Consider the following 17871-nt stretch of genomic DNA (forward strand, 5'->3'; position numbering starts at 1 on the left):
AGGAGGGAAATTCTGTAGTTGAAGAGAAATTAGCATGTATACCAAGATAAAAGATGCCAGCCCTGGACACTGGTAGGGTATCCGACTCAGGCAAGTGACACGCATCTCTGAAGTCAACCAGGTCATCGGGTAATGATTAATACAGACCTATGAACCAATGATTACAACTAAAACCACAATTGAGCATGTGAGTCTGTGCATAAAGTCAGTGGTAGATGTCCTTGTTTGTGGATAAGAACTGTGAGTCTGAACTTGGCATGAAGTAACAGTAATTCTCACTAGCTTGGAAATGGCATTACTAATGGTGACAAGGCAATATTCCACAGTAGTACCTGCAAGGTTGCACAGATGCACTGAGGCCCAGAGCATGCTGGGACAGACTCTTAATGATTATCTAGGTGAAGTTAAGTGTGAATTGTGAAATTTCTTTCTGCCCTTCATCTCCTGATTAAAACAGGACAAAGGTTAACACAAATATGCTCTTACAGGATATTAGCTTAATCACTAGATACAATAAGCAGGGGGCAGTGTAACCTGTACTTCAATAGCCTTGAATTTGGGACAATGTCTTAATTCTGTATTTTAAGGCTTCTTAACAAACTATCCCCCACAGTCAGTAGTGTAAAGTCACATTTTATTGTTATAGTTGAGGGTTCTGTGGGTTGACTCTGTGATTCCATTTACGCTCTAGTGTGGTCTGCTTCCTTTGTTTCTTATTTATTGACCAATGTGTTTCATTAGGGTTGTTCACAGGAGCATGGACGACACGTGACTTAGAGACACATAAGCATTAAACCAACGAATCCATTAAAGGACTCTAGCTCTTCAGGAAAGGGTGGTGGCTTGTGAGCCTCTCCCTGATTTGTCCCGTTTCTAGTCTGTTATGAAACTCTGAAATCTTGAACTCTGTGGAAGTCCACGGGAGTGGCTGTTCCCTATTGGTCCCCACCCCCTTGTTAGAATGGTCACCTTATTAAAGCAGCGTCCACATTCATCTGGAGCTGCAGCTGGGGCGCTGAGTGGAGAAGAAGCCTGGACTCTCACTAGGTCAGTTCTCTCTTTTATAACCTGTGTGACATGTTCTCATGTCTGCATCACTGGAAAATAGCTTTTCAGTGCTTTATTTATTGTGTATTAGTTGTACAGAACAGCTGGTTTTATTATGTAATTTCCACTCATGTATGTTATATACTTTGATCATATTCACTTCTCACTACCTTCAATTTTACCTGTGTTTGATTGCTGGTTCCTATGAATTATTTTGTGAAGGAGCTATTTCTCTTTCCCTTTTCCTTCTCTCTTTCGGTCATCTCCCTCTCCTCACCTCTCCTCCTCCATTCCTCCTCCTCTTTCTCCCTCCTTCCTGATCCTGGTCTTCACTCTTCTCTTCTTCTGTTCCTTCCCTCGTCTCCTACTCCTCCTTTTTCTCCTTCTGTTTCTCTGTCTGTTCCCTCCTCCCTCCTCCTCCTTCAGAGTCACTGAGCCGAAGGGTGGGGTTTAACGTATTTGCAAGGGACTCTAAATGATGGGATTCAGGAGAGTGAGGAGTAGACCTGGACTGTCCTCTCAGGGAAACCTGAGATCAATAGCTTTCTTCTCTTGAATTGCATGTGCCAATCTCACAGAGAACTTGCACATTCCTTCAGGTGAGAACTTAAATTTACCCAGACTCTCTCAGACCACCCTCCCAAAGCACTTCCTCAACTGAGTTTTCTACCACATTGTTTCTGTCATGTAGATTCTGATTGCTTTGATAATTCTGTTTAAATAGCAGAGTAGCAGGTTTCATACTTAGGATTTTTACTTTATTACTATCTTAATAATTAATTGCCCAACACAACCTCTGTTATTAAATGGTAAGCCCAAAAAAGCAAATGGAAAAGAAAAGTGTGACTATTGATCTCTGGGAGATCTGAGGACTCCATCATATTCCAGAGAGAAGTTGTATACTTATTAACTCCATGATCACAGATGTGTGTAGGAGAGAATGAACGAGAGACCAGAAAACAGTTTAAATTCCTGTAAGAAGACAGGGCAGGAAGAAATGAGTGTGTAGAAGAACGAAGCTAAATACACACTCTGACTCTAAGCAGTTATGTGGCCAATCCCATGCTAAGGTTCAAAGCATTCATCATGAATATGGAGAAAGCTAGGAGAATCTTAATTCATGCAGCTCTAAAACAGAGAGGTTAAAGAGAGAGCCACACCGCTCAGCAGAGATGTCATCTATAAGGTATAAGTCACCATATGGCTGCAAGACAAGTGATGATGAAGAATGGCTGCAACCCAGGGAAGGCAGGATGAAAGTCTTTGAAAGCCTCAGAATCTCAGAGTCCCTGTGAAGTCCCCAGTACAGAAGCTATGCAGAGCAAACTAGAGCTCATGAAGAAAACAAAGAAAAGCACAGACAGAAAAGAACAGAGTGTTATAACGTGCTGGAGGAAACTGTGAGGTGCCCATGAGAAGCAAGTGTAAACTGAGGGCAGGGAGGCCGACATCTGAGGGGTAAGAATGTTGCTGAGGCCTGGTGATACTGACCCAGTAGACAGAGTCCACCAGCTCTAGAGGATCTGACATCTTCTTCTAGCCTTTGCAGTCATGCACCCATGTGCACCTACAGACAGACAGACAGACAGACAGACACACACACACACACACACACACAGTGTACCTGGTAAAAGGCAGACTCTGAAATTTCCTATCACATCACAAGTTAAGACACAACCCATGAACCATGATGTTGACTTTCCAGCCCGCTGAGCAGCAGGGACCCAGCACATCTGCTCACTGTGCAGGAACTGAGCTGTGCTCTCCAGGGTCTCCTCACCATGGAACTGTATGGACATCCTCTCTCCTGCAAACATGTGACAGGGACAGCTCCTCACCAATAACTTTGTGGAGATGAAGTAAAGTTCCAATGTACAACTGCCCATTACATGTGTTACTGCATCAAATGCTCTCTTCTGAACACAGAACAGAGTCCAGTGTTCAGTGGGAAACAGAACTGCAACCAAGAGATGAGCCCTTCTCCTGGGGGAACTGGGGTTTGGCACAGCCAGGGTCACACAAAGTCATCGACATCTTCTGAACTGAGCAGTCCAGGAACCAAAGGACTGGGGAGGGACTTTGTCTCATCCCTCTGTGATGGCTCTGCTGTCCAAGGTCAACAGCTTCCAGTCCTTCATCTCTCTAGGATCAGGGCTGCTTCGTTTATGTCCTCAAAGAGAAGGTGAAAGGACCAAGCAGATGCCATAACAGGCTGTTCAGTCTTCTCTCAGAGATCAGGCCTCAGTTTCAGTTTCCTGAGACTTAATCAAGCAGTTTCTGGGAGGACCATGAACAAAAGACATAGTCCTTGCACTAGTTCCCTTTCTGCACATATTCTGACTGCTCAAGGTTCAGCTAGTTCTTTACTTATACCATCATGTTTTCGGTTTTTCCCTTTAAAAACCCCTCACCCTGAGAGCTCAGGGCCATCCTCCTCCATCCGCTGTGTTTAGTGTTGGACATGGACCAAGCCTTGGCTTGTTTGTTATCAATAAACAACTTTGTGTTTTGCATAGGATATTTGCTCTGTGGTGGTCTTGCTCGGGGTCTCGCAACATCGCCTCAACAAAGGCACCTGGCCAGCTGAGACCTGTTTGGTACAATTGCAGGTTTGTGGTCACTGATGGGTGAAAAATTAGTCAACAAGACCCTCCTGGGCCTCCTGGAAGCTGCCCATGAAGAAGGCAGACTTCCCTCCTCTCGTGTTGTGTTACTCACATCCCAAAGCACAGTCTCCCTGGGATTGACCTCTTTGCTTTTTCCTTCGCAGTTAGTGAAACCACAGTTCCTGCCATGGCCGGGAAGCCCGTGCTTCACTACTTCAATGGCCGGGGCCGAATGGAATGCATCAGGTGGCTGCTGGCTGCAGCAGGGGTGGAGGTAGGTTGTGTGTTGTGCTTCTGGAACCGGACCTAAGATAAGTTAAAATACTTCTCTAAGCTGAGAGACTTCACACCAGAAAAACTGTAAACAGTTTTGCCCTAAATGGTAGTCATCTTAGTGCCCATGGCACTGCCAAGACCAAGTAGGCTGGGACTATGATTATGTCCACAGTCAGCCCCTACACCCAGTATGCCCCCTTGATCTACCAGACCACACACTACAATTACCCAGTGCCTGTGGGAGATAATGGGAGCATGCCCAGTGTACCCTCCCATAACCATGACCCTCAGGGCCCAAGCCTAGAATGGCTGTACTCTTGCTTGATGGAAGAGCCCCCCTTCCCTGATGCTCCCCATAGAATGTGAACACCAACCCCACAAAAAATGGTAATGCGAAGAAGATGGATTGATTTGAATGAATGAAAATCTTATTATGCTCTCTATCAAAGAACACATTCACATTAAAAGATGTTTTCAATTGAAAAAAATCAAATACTTGATTATTTGGCTAATTGCTTATTTGAGTTGATTCAAGTTAGAAAAGGAGATATAGAAATGGAATATTGGCTATTAGGCCATACTAATTGATTATTACAGATTATGGTAAGATACTGTGATTTTAGGTGTGACACTGTTCTTTTAAAAAGTGTTCTTATGCAGGGTGGTGGTGGCACCTGCTTTAATCTCAATACTCAGGAGGCAGAGGCAAGCAGATCTCTGTGAGTTTGAGTCCAGCCTGCTTTACAGAATGAGTTCCAGGACAGTCAAGGCTGTTTCACAGAGAAATTCTTTCTCAAAAAACAAAGGGTGAAAAAGAGTACTTACATTTGGAGATTCACGGTGAGGTGTTTGTGACAGGGACGTGTGACACCTCAGCTCTGACATAAAGGTCAGAGTTGCAGAGAAGATGGGCACAGAGGTGAACAGGGTGACTTTAGCTGGTGGTTGTTGGAGTTGGTGATTGATGGATGGAGGCTCTTTGCACCTTGTGTGCAGATTTACAGCAAAGACCCAGGAATTTCCATGATAAAAATGGTTTCTTGTGGACAGGAGACTGAAGTGATGTCTCGGTGGTCAAAATCCAATACTGTTCTTGCAGAGGACCCACACAGGATGCTCACAACAGGCCTGTTACTCTAGCCTCAGAGGGTTCACGTGCCTCTGGTCTCCATGGGCACTTACTCTGCCTCCCTCTACACTCCTATAATAGAAAAAATGTTAATAGTGCTAAGCTATACAAGAGAATATTAATGGAATTAAATAAAAAGGCTACAGCACAAATGGGAAACCTGACACAGAAGGCAGTAACAACCCTCCTGTCAAAACAGATCAATACTCAATAATCAGTTTGTAGAGACTATCAAATGCCAGGCGCAGGCCTGGTCAGGAGGGTATAGGTGGTGAATAAAACAGAGGTCCCATCTTCAGGTGGCCCCCATGTCTATGAGCTTTCAGCTAAGTGTGTGAGTGGTCCAAGTGAGGTGTGGAAGCAACATTCTGAAGTTAAATGTTTTCCTTTCCAGTTTTAGAGCAGAAAGTTCTGGTAGGCTTTAGTGCTGCCCTCTAGATATGTCACTGGGAAAAACACTTCCCAGTTCACATCAGGGCAGCTCAGTAGTTGGCATTTCCTGAGAGGAAGTCAAAGGCACTTACTGAGATCTTGACCTCAGGAGGCTTGAAAGATGAAGTGGTGTCCAGTGAAGGCTGCTTTGGTGTCTTCCCTCAGTGTCATGGCAACGTGTTTACCTCAGCTATGGAATCACACAACCATTCCTAAAGGAATAGAGAAGGCTTCATCTAGATCCTTTCTGAATGAAGGGGTGCATAAGAACGGAGACACACTATGCCAGTCTGGGAGGATTGCTTTAAATAATTGAAAAATTGGGCTCCAGTGTCTACATGCCAGTTTTGCAGCTCAGGGATGTTCTAAGCCACTGGACTGCTGATTCAGCACAGGAGGAGGGGGTGGGACATCTGCATAGAAGCCCTCCTGTTCTGTGTCCCCGAGTGACTGAGAAGGCAGTGGGCAGGGGCTATTAGAGACCCTGGCTCACACCTTCTAGACTCAATGTGCCCACAGGCCGCCCATTGACCTCATCACCCTCACACCCAACAACCCCATCACAGTTCAGCTGCCCTACGTGATGACGTCAGCACTCTGTGCAGCTCTCTGAAAGCTGTGCAAGTTGTTGACAATCACATTTTATTCCGGTCAGTTCAGTCCGGGCAGTTATGGATCATCCGCAAACTGCCTCGCCAGGCCAGGTAGAAGCTGATTTTCAACCTTTCGTGATTGAAAAGTTTCTTTAAACCGTGAGAGGAAGAGAGTGGCTTATTACTCTAGAGGGCTGGAGAGAGGGCTGGGTGACTAAAGATTAAGCCACATGCGTTCGGATTCCAGGAACCCTTGTAAAAGGCCAGAGTGGGTTTTCATTGGGTATGTGTATCTTCACACAGAAATATATTAATGCTTATACATAAAACAAATAACTATTTAAAAAATACAATAACAGCCCCACAATGTAAGCAACTTTGATATGAGGCTAGAGTAAATGCTTGGCTGTTTAGAGTTCTTATTGCACATACAATGTACTATGGTTCCCAGCACCCACACATGACGGTTAATAACTGTTTATCACCCCATATCCAAATGAATCTCTAATCTTTGGCCTCCATGATCTCTGACCTCTGAGATGGGTTTTTAACATTCATAAGACATCCCCCACCCCACACACATACACATTTAAAATTAGTAAAACTAAATCTTCAAGAAAAATTTAAAAAACCAAGTATTCCGGGGCCATGCCATGCATGATGATGGAGACACAGAAAGTTCTATTCTGTTATCACTGAAGTTAACAGTTTTGCTTAAAGTCCAAACCCTCAACAGTCCATTTCCCAGTGCTGGTCCTCCAGTGAGAACACTCTCTTCTTAGGACCTAAGCATGGATATAGTGGGGTCAGGGAGGAGGAACACTACAAGAATGAGCAGCTTTGTTGTGATCAACACCCTGTTGTTGATGGATCTAATCTGAATTATTAAGTGGCCATGATCAGACCCTTCTGGTCTCCTGCAGATGTACTACCAGACACAGACCACTCAAGTTCAAAAGTCTACAACAACACAGAATGAGCTAATGAAAATGCATTTACTTTTTCTGTCTTCAGTTTGAAGAGAAGTTTATAGAAAGTCCAGAAGACTTGGAGAAGTTAAGAAAAGGTAACACCAAGTATCCATATGTCCTCAATGAGGTGCCTAGAAGGTTTCCCAGAATTTGATGGTGGGTGGTGGATGGGAATGGTCAAAAATGGCAGAGTGGATGTAGGTGGCGGTCTCCTTGAGTGCTCTGAAAATGGAAACAATGATAATAGTGGAGAAGTTAGTTTCTCCAAAAATTTGTCTGGTGACTGGTAAATAAACGTTTTCTTACTATTTCTGCATCAGAGTGAGCTATTCCATTCAGCTCACTTTCACAAATATACCATCATTTTCTTCACCCACAACACCCAATAACCACACAGGTACATGGCCATTGATTAAATCATGGGTGGACAAACAGCTGGGGATTTTCTTGAGCATTTTCATTATAGCTACTGATGAGTTACTATCACCCCACAGATACAGACTGGAGGAATCAGTGGCTCACTACATAGGAAACTGTCATACACCTTATGTCTTGAAGATAACTAGACTTCCAAACTCCCTACATAGCTCTATTTGCATGGTGGCCCTCTTCTCTCCCTCCTAACTTCTCAAATGTATCCAGAGACAAGAACTGAACATAAAAACATGCATAAGAGATATAATATGTATCTGGATAGGAAATAACAGTGAATGAGAGAAGCTCAAAAACCAACAGAAGGTGGGTGAGACAAAGAGGAAGCAGGAGCTAAAAGTAAATGGGATTTTCATTAAAGACGGGCTGCCAATCATTTATCTTTCCTTTGCATGATCAGACATTTCAATACAACTTTTCTGTTCCTGAGAAGTGAGACTTGAACACTTCACAGACCTTTTTCCTTTCTTCTTTCAAAGATGGGAAATTGATGTTTGACCAAGTGCCCATGGTGGAGATTGACGGGATGATGCTGGTGCAGACAAGAGCCATTCTCAACTACATCGCCACCAAATACGACCTCTATGGCAAGGACGTGAAGGAGAGAGCCCTGTACGGTACATTTCTGTTGTTACTCCAAGGGGAAACAAAGGAAGGAATTGGTGTCTCCATCAGAGAGCAAGAGAGTGGCAGGCTTTGAGTCTAGGAGCAGGCTGGTGATGGACATGAACACTTAGGCTAAGTAGGAAGAGTCCATGGAGGAGAGGGAAGAGCAGCTGGGGTAGGTTCAGGTGTGTTTGACTGCAGCAGAGGATGGTGTTGCAAGCACAGCTCGGGGACAGAGTTGCAAACATGATGTTCCAAGGGCCCTGAGCATGGTGGAGTCAGGACTCCAGGTGCTCAAGGCTTCAGTGACTGGACCTCAGCCAACATCTCAGGACAAAGGACACAGGGCTTGAGGCTAGAGGAGGAGTCCTAGGGAGGGAAGGGGGAAGGAGCTGCTTCCCACATCCCAGGAGTAGGAATAGTGCAGAGCAAGACCTGAATTGCCAGCAAGATCTACTGACTGGTCAATTCAATGAGCCTTAGATAGACCGGTTCCCAAGGACCAAGATTACCTAAAGCATTTAATTCAGAACTAAAGCATCCAGGCTGACTGTACCACCCATGCTGGGACTCACTGTGATATGACAAAGTCCTTCATTCATAAACCACTGTGTATGAGTATTGTAGTTGCTCAGAGAGCTAAATGTGATGTTAGCCAGCAACACTAGTGTGCAAAACATATGTCCATGGAAAGAGAGACTCAGCTTTAATTGTGCTTGTATGGAAATACACCTAACAACATTATTTATAATTTTCTCATGGTGGACTCACCCCAGATATTCCATAATAGAGGAAAGAGGAGCACAACTTATAATTTTAGCCATGAAAATATCTGAAGTGCTGAGGGGAGCAGACAAAGGTCAAGTGTGGACACTGCATTATGTGAAGTAAGCAGACACCAGGGCACATGTTCCATGGTTCATCCATAGGAAACGTTCCTGTCCTCCCCGTGGATAAGAAAGGAAATGGGTCAGCACCTTCTGGAGCAGCTGTCACAGGGGTGGGATTAGAGGTTTGAAGGGAGTGAGGATCAAATTCTTCTAACATTGGAGGATGTTAACATGCTTAGACTGCTACAGATGCATGGAAACACAGAATACCACCTTTTCGGGGGCCACCAATGATAGTATTTGAAAATGTGACAATGAAACTCTTTTCCAAAAGCTCTGTGTGAAATACAGTTTAAGCAAGGGAACACATGTGTCCTGTGCTGTGTTGTGGGTCAACTGAATAAAGAAATAGACAAGTCTTGACAAAAGTTAACAAGGCCAGAATCCAGCAGCACTGTGTGGAGGACATACAGATGTTCTTCAAGAGAAAAGACTGGAGAACTTCTAACACTGACCAAGAATGACTCTGGGTCATGCAGCAGAAGGAGACATGCACAGAGATGCATCTGGTGCTTCAACCAGGGCTCTGTGTTGAGCTTACATGGGAAGCAGAGTGTTAGCTCTGAGAATCTCAGCAAGGTTGTTGGGAAAAAATTATGTCACAGAGAGTTTAAAACAAGAGAGAGAGAGAGAGAGAGAGAGAGAGAGAGAGAGAGAGAGAGAGAGAGCGCTGTAGACTTTGATAGTTATCCTCTGGAATGCCAGTGATGCTCTTTGTCCTTGGGATGGGCCAAGTTTGTAAAAAAAGTTCTAAAAGTGTATTTGAACTGACAGGATATCCTAGAATTAAAGTTAAATCTGTTAAATATAGAAGATAATAACCCATGAGAGGCAAATAAGCTTGCAACCACATTTCAGTGTAAATTTCTCAGGTTTTTAGATTAAAATGTAAAATGGTAAATCCCTGAAAACCCTTGACCATTTGGATAATTTTGTCTTTCAGGATTGACATGTATTCAGAGGGTATTGTAGATCTGAGTGAAATGATCCTGTACCTGGTTGTATGTCCCCCAGACCAAAAAGAAGCCAAGATTTCCATGATAAAAGACAGGACCAAAAACCGGTACTTGCCTGCCTTTGAAAAAGTAAGTGGGCTCTTGAAGTCAGGGGACACTGAGTTCCAAGGACAAGAGAAAGGTAGAGTCTGGGAGAGAAAGGTTGCTGCAGTGCTGACCTTCCGTGAGCCTCTCTGTACAGTCCCCTGCCCCACAGGGCACTGTGGAAAATGGTCTGTGAAGGAGCCCTACATGGTCATGCCAATCTAGGGGTCAGTATGCAACAGGGTTCATGGCCACAACCAGAACTTGATCTGTGGAAGGCTGAGCCACACCAGAGATGGCCCCAGATCCTGCAGAACACAATGGCCTTCAATTCCAGAGGAAACTCAAGAAAAACACAGATGGGGAATTATTCTGTCACATCACACAGGAGGCCAGAGAGTGACTGGTTGTCAGGAGAATATGATAGTGTTTCAAAGATGGAGGAGAAGTACCTGAACAAGGACAGGGATCGAGGGTGGAGAAGAGGAAGATGATGAAGAGATGTTAAGGAAAACTTATCTGCCAGAATTGGGGTCACAGATGCAGGGCTTGGAGGAGAGCCATGCACACTCAGCAAATGAAGGTGTGTCAGTGACATGGAGTGCCTATCTTAGTCAGGGCTTCTCTTTGGAGGAAGATCAAGAACACTTCAGAACTACTTGATCTTCTGTCAAGTAAAAGATAAGAACAGAGCTATGATCCTAGAGGATAAGGGCATCCTACACATTCCTGAGAGACCTGACTGTGACCCCCATGTTTCAAAGCATCACCTTATTTTTCATCCTTTCACTGAAAGTTCACTCATGGCTGTCTCTGCTCTGTGGGAGGGTTTTAGGGCCATCAGGTCCTCACACAGCCCTCTAAAGTCAAGGCCCCTTTTCTTACAACATAATGTCCAGCCATCACACCTTACAGCATCTCTGGTATGAGATTCATGACAACCATGCACACAATGAACTATGTACTGAGAACATTTGATGCTTCCTTTTGTATTTTTAGTTTTTCTTCATTTTTCCTTTTTTTTTTTTTTTAAACAGGGTCTCTACTATTTTGCTCTGGCTCTTCCAGTACTCTATGTGGACTGGCATTGAGCTCACAGAGATCCACCTGCCTCAGTCTCTTGAGTGCCGGGATTAAATGTGTGTGCCTCCGTGCCTGACTTCCTTTTGTTTCTGGATGTGCTAATTATACTTTTCTCTGTAGACATGTACAGTGAGATAAGGTGACCACAAAGCCTTTTATAGGTCTTTACTTGTAGCTCATGATTTAAGAATAGCTTTTCCTTATCGTTTTCTGTGATTTTTTATTGCTGGGATATTTAAGTAAATGCCATATGAATGTAACTAAGACAGTATTATTATCTGATGTTCACTCAAGCAGAAAAGTTGAAATCAATGTTAAATAAATACATAGCTACCAATCAGATAGCAAGATTAGCACCATATGGTCTTGGCATACTCATCTGTCAACATTCATGTGTTATCAGTACAATGTTACTTACAGACTCCAACTCAGTTCACCCTATACAATTCATCATGTCAATCATGACACAGTGAAGGTTGGGAGTCAGAGCCAGTGCTGTAGAGGGGAGGATGTGCTGTAGTTCAGTCAGGTGTACTTCAGATTCCAGAGAACTGAGGAGAGCAGACATAAGATGTTCTCTGGTGACTGATGCTCCCTGCAGATGGAGCGCCTGCCAAGAGAGATTGAACAGAGGACAGGGAGAGGAATGTCCTGATATTCCAGTGTCCCATCAGCTTAAAATAAGTGGAAGAACCATGATGTATCAGGGGCTAAGCCCTTACCATATGTGGAAAATATACAGAGAGATGGATGGAATGAAGGCCATAGGAATTGGCAATGACAGAGAAAGGTCACTTGAGCTTTAAAGAGGAGGTCACACACCTGACTTCTCCCTCTCCCTCTTGTATCGTAGGCCTAGAGAAATGTCTGCACTTCTGTCCCTGCCAGGCAGAGGCAGAGCTACTCCTTGGGAGATTTGGGGAAAGTTAGTGGTCCCTGCCCAATTCTATGTTCATAATCTGTCTCCTTTAATTCTGCAGGTGTTGAAGAGCCACGGACAAGACTACCTTGTTGGCAACAGGCTGACCAGGGTGGACATTCACCTGCTGGAACTTCTCCTCTATATTGAAGAGTTTGACTCCAGCCTTCTGACCCCTTTCCCCCTGCTGAAGGTGAGATCACCTCAGAGAGGCAGCCGCACACACATGCCTCTGTGAATATAATGGTGGCCTGTGGACTGCTGAGGGCCCATCCTCAGGCCTCTGAACTGAGCTACTAGAACCTGGTTTCAGGCATGGAAATTATCTTTTGTGTGTGGAGATTGGTGGCTGGTACTCCAAGATAAATATTTTGCCTTTTGTCATGAGAGAGATGCAAGAGTTTCCCTGGACCCCTGTTTTTTGCAGGATGCTTCTGGCCTTCATCTTCATTTCATGTGTCCTGTTTTTGCACACTCAGTGTCTGAGCAGATCTCTGTCATGCTGATCCCTTTTCTCAGCTCTGACTTCTCAGCACTGTGCTTCCCTCTCCACAGACCCCACCATGCTGTCCTCCACCCCCAGGGACCCCATCCTTATCTCCAGGTGTGAAAACTGGCTGTGAGCTGCTCCTGGTTAGACTGAGCTTTTCTGTGTCCATTTCCACCTCAGTTTTTCATGTCTTCAGTTTTCGTTGGTAGTCTCTGCTTTCACAACTGAGATACACAGTGCTCTGTGCTCTGCACCACAAAACCAGACCTACAGGGTGTGTCAGGGACCTGAGGAGAAGGTAATTGGATGTCAAAGGAGGTCTTTAGGAACATTATTCTGAACTGTGGTTTCAGCTCATGGTTTTATCATTCTTCTCATGTCTATATGGGAACTGTTGTAAGGATGCAGATGGTAGTGTTCTGGGAGGGCCTCAGAGTTTTTTGGACTGTCCACATAAGCCATTCTGACTCTTGGGCTGTGTTTTCTGGATTACAGGCCCTGAAGAGCAGACTCAGCAGCCTGCCCAATGTGAAGAAGTTCCTACAGCCTGGCAGCCAGAGAAAGCCTCCCCTTGATGCCAAACAAATCGAAGAGGCCAGGAAGATTTTCAAGTTCTAGGAAAGCTGCATTGAGAGAGCCCACAGACACCAGTCTCTGGTGTTTTTAAATAATAAACAGCAGTTGTTCATCCTGGTGTTTGAGAAAATGAACATGAACAAAGATATATATATATATATATATATATATATATATATATATATATATATATATATATATATATATATATATATATGTATGTATGTATGTCGGGTGTTCAAATTGTTGACCTGGGATTGCAAGATCACATTCCAAGAAGGCAAACAATAATCACTACAAATAAGAGCAAATCTTGTAAAAATGAGGAAAAACTAAGTAAAAAGAACACTAACAAGAGAAAAGAAGTGACTAACATCTTTGTAGAATGAGCCACAAAATTTAAAGGTAACATTAATTACAAGACAAAGAAATAAAAATGAAAAAATAGAATAAAAAATAAAGAAGAAAAATTTAAGGTCTAAAAAAGACTGCAATTAGGGGAGAAGGAATTAGATAGTGTAAAGATATTTTAAAGAAAGAAAAAATACCAGAGAAAACAAAATTAAATATTTAAAATAGTGAGGGTGAATCTGGAAAGCAGGCTCACAAGTGACAAGCACTGGTTGTTCTTGGAGAGGACCAGGTTAGGTCCCCAGCATCTCCATGACATCTCACAACCACCTGTAACTCCAGCTCCATAGAACCTGAAGTCCTCTTCAGACCTCTGTGGTCACTGTTTACCCGTGATGTACATACCTATATGGAGTCAAAACACCTCGACATGTAAAATAAAAATTAAAGAATATTTTAATAGTAATCATAGAGAGGAAAATACACATTCATTCAATATAACAATAACAGAAACTATCTTTGAAAAGTTTCTGCCCTTATCTGGATGTGGTGGCACATGCCTTTAATCCCAGCACTTGGGAAGCAGAGCTACATGGATCTCTGTGAGTTCAAGGCCAGCCTGGTCTACATAGTAACTTCCAGGACAGCTAGAGCTACAGAATAGTGATGCCCTGTCTCAAATGAATAAATAAATAATAAATAAATTCTGTCCCTGCCCCACTGGAATCTGCTGATTTCATCTTTTCCATGCAACCTCAAATCTCTAGCCCCAAACCTTTCCTTGAATACCTTATGTTGCAGTCTAGCCTGGTGGGTCTGCCTAATCCTATTCTCTGCATACCCTCCCCCTTGCTCAGATCCAGCCTGGGCTCCACACCCATTGCCCTGGTGAGCTCCACTTACACTGTCATCAACCTCTAGCTCAGGCAGGGATACACATCTTACACAAGTCCACGTTCTCCCCTCAACTGTTGGAGACACAGAGATCCTTGTGGTCACAGACAATCACTAGGGGAACTAGGAATGCTAAACACATAGGATTGTCCCATCAAAGAGAATGATGTATTAACTCTTTCCCATCCAGTGGTCTGGGAACGAATATGGCTAACAGGCTGGTGACCTTTGAGCTATCTTAGTATCAAAGACTATACTGGATCCTCTATCAGATCTTCATCATGAGCTGTCAATCTATAGAATCCATCTTTATGGATTATGTCATCAAGTACAGTTTATGCAGCATAACACACAGAGCCAACTGAACTGATGCACAACAGTGTTAATCCTGTGGCAGTCTGGCCATTCTTTATATTCCATTCTGTGGAACAGGAGGTTGAAGCTCCACCCTCACACATGCTCTTCCACTATCCTCTATCTCAAATCCTCTTTTTCACACTTGGCTTCTTCTTCTTCTTCTTCTTATTATTATTATTATTATTATTATTATTATTATTATTATTATTTTCTTGTGTGTGTCTCTGGTATGTCTGATACCTGAGGATGCAGGTTCTCATGGAAGCAGAAGAGGGCACTGGATCTCCTGGAGATGGAGTATAGGGAGCTGTGAGCCTCCTGGGTGCTGGGATCCAACTCTCATTCTTCTAGAGCAGCAATCTCTCTGGCCCCATTTTAAAGTTCCTTCCTTTTGTATTTATACTTTGGGGACAGGGTTTTACTCTGCACTCTTAGGTGGCCTGGAACTCCTTATACAGATCAGATTGGCCTTGAATGGACCCTCCGGCTTCTGCTTGCCATGGGCTGAGATTACAGCCTGTGCCACTGTTGTGTATCAGTTTTCTTCATCTGGAGAGATAGCTCAGTAGTAAAGGGCACTTGTTCTAGAAGAGGAGTCATGTTCATCTTCTAGCATTCACATGGTGTGATTCCAGTTTCAGGGTGTCTGAAGCCCTCCTCTGTGGACAATACACACACACTGGTGCACATGCATACACACAGGCAAACCACTAGCATATGTGAACTAAGACAAAGAAAGAAAAAGAGCAGAAACAAAAATGTCTGGAGGAACAGCAGAGGTCCTGGCTTGAGAAGAAAGAAATACTAGTCTAGAAGAGCTTTACTATAGAAGTCTCTAGGAAGACTCAAGCTACTTTCTCTTGCATATGACACTGAGGGAAATCATATGTTGAGAGAGAAACAGCATTAACTTGTAAATAATATTTAACTTCAATCAAGTTATCAGAAAATAACAAGGTGAGTCTGACATAGGTCAGTATGTCATTCTTCAGTGACAGGTCCTTGAGAGAGAGGATGAGGGATCAGAAGGTAAAGAGACAGGTAAGGTTGGAATGAGGAGGTCTTACACAAGCTGTGTCCTATGCTAAGGAAGCTTGTTAAAGAGTACAGCATCCTATATACTGTTGTTAGGGGAGGAAAGGGACAGAGTACAGAGACTGTCACATATGGGATAGTGTCAGCAGAGACTGTCACATATGGACAGAGTCACAGAGACTATCACATATGGGACAGAGTCAGCAGAGACTGTCACATATGGACACAGTCAGCAGAGACTGTCACATATGGACAGAGTCACAGAGACTGTCACTAATGGGACAGAGTCAGCAGAGACTGTCACATATGGACAGAGTCACAGAGACTATCACATATGGGACAGAGTCAGCAGAGACTGTCACATATGGACACAGTCAGCAGGAGGCTAATCAAGCAATGTTGCCCAAAGGGAACACAGGGTATCTCAAGAGCATTTCAGAGGGCGACCACAGCGGCCTTGGGACTGATAACTCAAGTCTCTTCCTCAGGGAAAGTCAAGTTCCCAGGAACCAAAACCTTAACTCCTTCAAGGCACAGGCTCATCCCCAGACTGGTCCTGCCAAGTTCACTCCTGAGCATGGACCAAGAAAGCCTTAGATTGATCAACTCTCCACAAGACCCAAGACAGGCTCCAAAAGACTTGGCTAGCACTCTTCAAAGGCACAAATTCTTGAGAGGCAAAGAGAGACAGCCTCAGAGTGAGGGCACAAAGGGGTGTTGATGTCCACATTCACTGTCATGCTGGAGAAGAGATTTTGGGGGTTCTTACCTTTGCACTTCTCTTTTCCATGTTGGTCTTTACCTCAGGCTCTTGGGAGCCTGAGAAAACAAACTGTACCACCCAGCTGTGCTCCCCGCCCGGTCAACTTTTCTTGAGTCCAAGTTTTCAAACAGCATATTTGCAGGACACACTTTGTTTTCACTGAAGATAAAGTCCAGGATTTGCATCAAACAACTTTTACATCTGTTAGTTTGGTGGGGGGCACCCAAGGAGCCACTAGAATGTCCTTCTTACACCTGCACATGGTGACACATCCCAAACACTAAAAGAAAGTTGGTCACATGTTCCTCAAGGCTGCACTCTAGACCAGCCATGGGAGCTTGGAACCAAGCCCTGGAGAGCTCCTTGCTCAGGGCTCCACACTGTCTAGACAGGGCCCTGATGGGGGAAACACAGCATGTCCAGAGGATGGAGAGGAGTTGGCCCAGCTAAAGAAATGGTTTGTGCAGGGCCTGGCTGCATAGAAAGATGAAAGTGCAGGAGCTAGATGAACAGGGACTCAACATAGTCCCAGGGAAATGGTCTGGGACAGGCAGGCAGCTGAGGGCTTCCTTCCTTTCAGGGCTGGGACAATAGACTCAGTTTTAAGGCAACAGTAGTCCTCAGCAGCACTTCTGATTCAGCCCTTGCTGTGCACTTGAGATCTCCCTGTTCTCTCTATCAAGTCTTCCCATTGCTCTCCTGGGACACTCGCCTTCCCCACAGGGTTTGTTTCTTCCTCTGCCATAAGCTCACAGCCTGTGACAGGGACTCTTCATGAGCAGTGTTCAAACACAACTCATCCCTGTAACTGAGACTGCTGCCTGGACTTGAGATCCTGTGCTGGTCTGGTGCACATGAAGGGCAGCACTGCCAATTTGTCATCTGTTTTTAGAGAAGTGCAGTGCCCTTTGAGTAGGGAAATTCTGTAGTTGAAGAGAAATTAGCAGTGTATACCAAGATAAAAGAGGCCAGCCCTGGACACTGGTAGGGTATCAGACTCAGGCAAGTGACATGCATCTCTGAAGTCAACCAGGTCATCGGGTAATGATTAATAAAGACCTTTGAACCAATGATTACAACTAAAACCACAATTGAGCATGTGAGTCTGTGCATAAAGTCAGTGGTAGATATCCTTGTTTGTGGATAAGAACTGTGAGTCTGAACTTGGCATGAAGTAACAGTAATTCTCACTAGCTTGTAAATGGCATTACTAATGGTGACAAGGCAATATTCCACAGTAGTAACTGCAGGGTTGCACAGATGCACTGAGGCCCAGAGCATGCTGGGACAGACTGTTAATGATCATCCAGGTGAAGTTAAGTGTGAATTGTGAAATTTCTTTCTGCCCTTTATCTCGTGATTAAAACAGGACAAAGGTAGA

The 17871-nt window shown here is 44.1% G+C and overlaps 1 protein-coding gene across 1 annotated transcript; it reads left to right on the forward strand.

Annotated features, from left to right (window-relative positions):
• The first annotated feature begins 968 nt into the window (after window positions 1–968).
• On the forward strand, window positions 969–13154 carry LOC131914400 (glutathione S-transferase A2-like). The gene is made up of 7 exons (XM_059267028.1): window positions 969–1047; window positions 3818–3927; window positions 7098–7149; window positions 7966–8098; window positions 9926–10067; window positions 12086–12217; window positions 13010–13154. The coding sequence occupies exons 2-7, from the start codon at window positions 3841–3843 to the stop codon at window positions 13130–13132; spliced, it is 669 nt and encodes a 222-aa protein (XP_059123011.1). The 5' UTR covers window positions 969–1047; window positions 3818–3840; the 3' UTR covers window positions 13133–13154.
• The last annotated feature ends 4717 nt before the right edge of the window (window positions 13155–17871 follow it).

The sequence above is a fragment of the Peromyscus eremicus genome, chromosome 7 (assembly GCF_949786415.1).
Source record: "Peromyscus eremicus chromosome 7, PerEre_H2_v1, whole genome shotgun sequence".
Lineage (NCBI taxonomy): Eukaryota > Metazoa > Chordata > Mammalia > Rodentia > Cricetidae > Peromyscus > Peromyscus eremicus.